The sequence below is a fragment of the Monodon monoceros genome, unplaced genomic scaffold, assembly GCF_005190385.1.
Source record: "Monodon monoceros isolate NGI ecotype Baffin Bay Population unplaced genomic scaffold, NGI_Narwhal_1 Super_Scaffold_19, whole genome shotgun sequence".
In the NCBI taxonomy this organism is placed as follows: Eukaryota; Metazoa; Chordata; class Mammalia; order Artiodactyla; family Monodontidae; genus Monodon; species Monodon monoceros.
Window position 1 is genome coordinate 53,898,882 of NW_021703775.1, and position 6,261 is coordinate 53,905,142.

Consider the following 6,261-nt stretch of genomic DNA (forward strand, 5'->3'; position numbering starts at 1 on the left):
TCCATTCAGTGATTATGCCGAATATAAATAGAAAAAAATAGTTTCTGTCCGGAGGAAATGATCATAAACATAGATGATCAGGTCCACATTTGAGTTGGTTAAAAAGAATCCTGGTCTGTACTCAAGACCAGGCCAGTGGTACCTTGCTCTCAAATTATTCACCTAACTATATTTAAAGAGATAATTAATTAGTACCCATTAAAAGCACACAGGTAAAGAAAGCAACCTGAGAAATGCCCGAAGAAACCAGAAGGAATTAAAATCTGGCCAGAGGGAGAGCATTTTCACCTCACTCAAATGGCTTGACTGAGCACAAGGCATATTTCCCTGGCCTCCTAGAGGATGAGCTATACCTCTCTGAGGTAAACCTGGAAAAAGTTACCTTTTTTTTGCAACTCATGGCTATCTTTCTAAAATGTTTTGGAAATATTAGAGGGGAAACTAAAACAGAAAATTTGCAGAAAGTATATACCGAATTAAAATTCACAAAAATATCTCACATGGGTCTTCAAAACTGCTATCAAAGTAAAACCATCCATAGAATTTTCTTATAGGAATTATAAAGGCATTTCTAAACAAGACATAAAACGCATGTGCCATTAAAAAATTTTTTAAAAAAAGATAAATTCAGCTACTTAGAAAAATCTGCTTGGCAAATACCTCAACAAAATCAAAGACAAAATGGGGGAAATACTTGCATTACAGATCAAGAGCTAACTTCCTTAAAATATAAAAAGTTCCCATGAGTCAATAAGACTTTTAATAGAAAACAGGCCAGGGGCAAAAACAGTTGACAAAAAAGGAAATACAAATGGTTGTCAAATATATGCAAAACTTTCTACCTCATTCAAAATGAGAAATGCAAGCTAATATAACTTACATGTCACCTGTCAACTAGTTAAGGGTTTCAGAGATGGATAACACTGCTGGCAAGGTTCTAGAGAAACAGGCACTCTCTAGACACTGTGGTGGGGGTGTAAATCATAGTTTTTCTGAGGGCAACTGGGCAGTAACTATCAAAATTCAGAATGGAAGTTGCTTGACACAGATGTTTTACTCTTAGGGATTTAACCTGTAAGCAGCTACATGCTCATTTCACACATCATTTTTCTTTTTTGGCGGTACGCGGGCCTCTCACTGTTGTGGCCTCTCCTGTTGCAGAGCACAGGCTCCGGACACGCAGGCTCAGCGGCCATGGCTCACGGGCCCAGCCGCTCCGCGGCATGTGATATCTTCCCGGACCGGGGCACGAACCGTTGTCCCCTGCGTCGGCAGGCGGACTCTCAACCACTGCGCCACCAGGGAAGCCCCATACATCAGTCTTAAATGATAACTGTATATTTGTTGCAACACTACTTGTAATAGAAAGGGATTGGAAACAACCTAATTTTTTTTTAAATAGGAGAAGTACTGGCTCAAGTACAAGACAGACTATTATGCAGCTGATAAAAAAAGGAGGTGGGACTTCCCTGGCAGTCCAGTCGTTAAGGCTGCACTTCCAATGCAGGGAGCACAGGTTCAGTCCCTGTTTGGGGAACTAAGATCCTGCATGCCACGTGGCCAAAAATAAATAAGTACACTTTAAAGAAAAAAGAAAGAAAATCACCCCCCCACACACAAAAAAGAGGATGTAGTTCTCAATGTACTGGTATGGCCTCCAAGATACGTTAAGTAAAAAAGGCAAGGTGCAGAACAATGTAGACATTAACGTCTGTACAAAAACAAAAAATACAACTACTTGGTTTCTTAGAGATACACAGGATGTCTCTGGATACTTCAGACACTGATGACAATGGTTACCTCTAAAAGAGGTAGGAATGGGAATGGCGTTAAGATTTGTAACTACTTTCGTACTTTAAAAAAATTTTAAGTATCCAAAGACAAATTTTTATTAAAATAATAAACTACCAAAATAAACAAGCCAAAACTGTTCTCCTAATGTTAGAACTTAAAATTTCACAAAACTTTATACAATTATTAACAGTAACTTTCACTGAGAAACCTCTAGAAATCTCATAAAATATATAACAAGTTTCTTCTTCTGAATATGGGCCCTTGGGATAATACTTCTGAAGTTGATTTAGCATCTTCAAACAGAAAAAAAGGGCTCCACGTATCCCTTGAAAACATTCATACTGGGGAATGGTGCTGTCATTCAAGTCTCGTGTGTTATCAAACCAGAAAATACTTAATTATCCATGCAAGCTACAGAGGGGGGCAGGTAAGTCATTTGGATCCATTTCTCTGGGGACTTTTGCTTCATCTCTGAAATGCTGCTAATATACTACTTCTACTTAACCTTAGTCTCTGGATCTTGAGTCTCAAATAGAAGCCCTGTGCTCATCAGGTGTTGGGTGATTTTACAGATCTTTGACAAATCAGTCATCCAGTAACTCAGTGGTAAAGTCTCATGATAGTAACAAAGGAGGAAAACCATCATCATTATATTATGGCTTTTTTTAATGAGGGGAGGGGTGTCAAGGGGAAGCAGGGGCAGGCTGTCTGAAACTTGATGCTGTTACAACCATGCAGTTGGTCTGCAAATCTTGTCAAGGACATCGTACTTTTCTTTATGCAACATTTTGGGTTTTGGTCTAGCAATCCATTTTTATTAAGCACTACCTACATGGTAGAACTGGCCCAGGCACTGTACTGATGTTAGCAATTTTTAGCATGGACTTACATATTTACATACAAAGGTATATCATTCAAATAAATAGGTATTTGGGATTTGGTTTTAACAGTCATTTTTTACATCTATATCTATATCTATAAAACACATGTTGGTCATAGTGTATAGTTATTTCAAGTTTTAAAAAATTTTTTAATAGGAAATATATTCCTATGACTCAAAATCGAAAAGTTTAGAAGGATGAATAGTGGTACGTCTCCTTCCCACCCTTTTCCCTCAGCCTCCCAGTTTCCCTTCCCAAAGATATTACTTCTTACATTTTCCTGCGATGCTTTATGGATATGCAAACAAAGATTCCCCTGCTCACTATACTGTATTCCTTAACACCGGTTTCTTAGTGAAAATAAAGGACAGAGAGCACTGCTGTAACAAATTAAAAAAAAAAAAAAACTTCCTCTAAACAAGGATTAACTTGTAAGTCGAGATCTGAAAGTTATGATTATGCTCTCCCCCATGTAACTGAGAATTTATCTCCTCAGCTCCCCACTTCTTCACTCTTCTGTAGTCTGATACCCCATCAACTCTGGCTGTGATACTGGCTGTGGTGTTGCTGCCAAGGCCAGGAGCTATAGAAGGGGTCAACTTCTATACTTCTTATAAGAGGAAGATTCTCAAGTTCACAGGCAAAACTAGTTTCCTTTTCCAATATTATAAAGAATTATTCTAAATGCACTAATTGGAGCTCTTGATCCATCAATATCTTTAGAATTACAAACTTTCACCTGATCTGAAAGTCATTCACCATCACGGAGATTGTTAACTTTTTGGGGGAGGGACAGGGTCACCACTGCCTTTGAGAAACCAAGGAAAGCTTACCAAAAAAACCAAAAAACAAATACAGCTTTAACCTCCCCCTGGACCATAAACATGGTTGCATACAGACATCGGGTTATTAACACCTAATCTTGCTAACAAGCCAAGATCAAGGAATCTGCTAAAGAGGTTGTGACAAGGTACAAATATAAGAAGGGAGAAGATAATGCAAGAAGCAATTAGATGCTAGGAAAAGAGTTCATTAGCTGCTTGCTGGGTGGGGGGACTGGGACTGAGTAGGTGGCTGCTGAAACTTTATAGTTTTAAATTTCGAGGTAAAATTATTCTGAGAATCTGATTCTATGTGTAACTTGACCAATGAAGCTAAATACAAAATAAAATACGCTCCTTGACTCTCATCACAACAAAGGAGTCTGTTCTTTTATTACCATTATTATTATAGATATGTTTGTAGAAATAAAATACAGGTAATTTAATCTCGACCCTTTTATAGTAGCATGGCCTTTTAACTGAGAAAAATTAAAATAAGGTGACACAAAAACATACTTCATTGAAGAATCACCAAAATAAAGACAATGTGCAAATTAACTGAGAAATTAACAGAAGCTTAATGAGAAACAGAAGCTTCCTCAGAAGCCAATTTAGTTGGTGATAGTTTCTTTTCCGCTCATAGCAACAAAGATGATCCTGGAGCCTGGCCAATTTTAATGGAAGAATTTCATTCACTTTCTTTCTCATGTGTTTTTTATTTTTTATATTTAATAAATTATATATAAACGTATATGTTTTAAATCAGCTAAGCCGTATATTCATGGATATAAATATTTTCTAGTTCCTTAAAATGGTAAGAAAGTGATAACATAAATCCATGAACTCAGAAATGCTAGCACAAAACCTCAATATACATGCCTAAGTTCTCACATATACATGAGTTTCATGTAGCTAAGTTTCCCCTCCATGGGACGCAGAGATTACTTCCAATTTCTACTCACTTTACAAAGCACTTTTCTTCTTCTTATAAAGCTTTTACCTGTAAGTTTTAAAGCCTTTCAACTGTTCTGTTGAAAATTATCTTTAGGAACAAAAAACACTTTTCAATCATCACTCCTTTTACAGATACCCTCTTTAAATCAAAATGGAACATCTCATAATAAGAAATTTCTTATCTCACAGATAGAGTTATCTACCGAATGTCTTTAAGATTTCCTACCTGTTAAGCCAGACAGCAAGTTTTCTCATCCCATAGGGAAAAAAAGTTTCATGGCTCTAACATGCTAAACAGGAATGTAACTAAAAGTAGCAAGACTTAGAATCAGAGTTCACACACAAATTATGGACACATTTAGGGGTACATGGTAATAACAGAACAACCTGCAATTCATCGGTACATATGACCTTTTTTCTAACAACAACAAAAAAACATAAGCAAGACTGAATGTGTTGATAATGAGTAATAAAGTCATGTAAATGTTATGTAGCAATGTATATGGTATATGATTATGAAATGGAAACCAAACTGGACAAATAGAAAGAATGCTCAACCACAAATTCAGACACTAGCTTGTAAAAATTAAATGTGTTTTTCAGAAAATTCACCCAAAAAACTTTAAAATTCATTTATAATTTGCTAAATCTTCTAATTTGTTATGAAACACTGTGAATTTCCAGAATATTGTATGATAATTGTAAAAGGTTTGTGGGAAATTGAGAAGTTTACAAAGACATACAATTTCTCATTAGTGTAAATTGGCAAATTTTATTCTACCTTATAGGTAAAAATCCCTCTTCGATAAGGGCTTTCAGGTAATTCCATCACAAAACCCCACTGGATAGGATCACCTCCCACCAATCTTTTGCTGAGCACTGCTTTCTCATAAAGACTGCAGAAGTTTCAATGTTTTCAGGTTGGCATTATACAAATGGCAGCAGACAAAACAATGTTAAAAAAAAAATAAACCAAATAAAAGGCTGTACACAAGAACTTATGTTTATTGCAAACAAAAACAAAAACAAAAAGAGAGAGAGAGGGAAAGAGAGGAAATGGTCAGAAGCACAACATATAAGGTTAAGAATTTAAAAGCATCTTACATTCTGCCCTAATGGCAGCATAATTAATAGGAACAAACGGCCGTCTTGCTGCCTGCCGCAGCCGGAGGGTATTTTTGCAGACCTGACGAGCAAATTTTGTGAAATATGTAGTGTGAAGGAAGAAAGCTTGACGGGTCTTCACTGCAGACTTTGGGCTCCCAGTGTTTCGGACCGGCATCCCCTGCATGGCCTGGCGAGACATGTGACTTCGAACTCGAGGGTCCTATAAAATCAGACACCAACAAACATGTAAAGAACGGAACTTGTCAAAATATAATACTCCTCCCGGAGATGGAAACAACCTCAGTGTCCATCATCGGATGAATGGATAAAGAAGATGTGGCACATATATACAATGGAATATTACTCAGCCATAAAAAGAAACGAAATTGAGCTATTTGTGATGAGGTGGATAGACCTAGAGTCTGTCGTACAGAGTGAAGTAAGTCAGAAAGAGAAAGACAAATACCGTATGCTAACACATATATATGGAATTTAAGGGAAAAAAATGTCATGAAGAACCTAGGGGTAAGACAAGAATAAAGACACAGACCTACTAGAGAATGGACTTGAGGATATGGGGAGGGGGAAGGGTAAGCTGTGACAAAGCGAGAGAGAGGCATGGACATATACACACTACCAAACGTAAGGTAGATAGCGAGTGGGAAGCAGCCGCATAGCACAGGGAGATCAGCTCGGTGCTTTGT

General features: G+C 37.2%; 1 protein-coding gene across 11 annotated transcripts in view; it reads right to left on the reverse strand.

Moving 5' to 3' along the window:
- MTA3 (metastasis associated 1 family member 3) overlaps positions 1-6,261 on the reverse strand; it is a 172,934-nt gene that overhangs the window by 25,052 nt on the left and 141,621 nt on the right. For 9 of the 11 annotated variants that reach the window (XR_003794878.1, XR_003794875.1, XR_003794877.1 and 6 more), the window contains exon 14: positions 5,555-5,777. Coding sequence is in view for 7 of the 11 variants with exons in the window: in XM_029231778.1 (XP_029087611.1) it covers positions 5,555-5,777 (223 nt within the window). In the remaining 4 variants the exon portion in view is untranslated. Of the gene's footprint in view, positions 1-5,439; positions 5,778-6,261 lie in introns of those variants that run through there. The other 2 variants (XM_029231783.1, XM_029231782.1) reach the window with 2 other exon arrangements.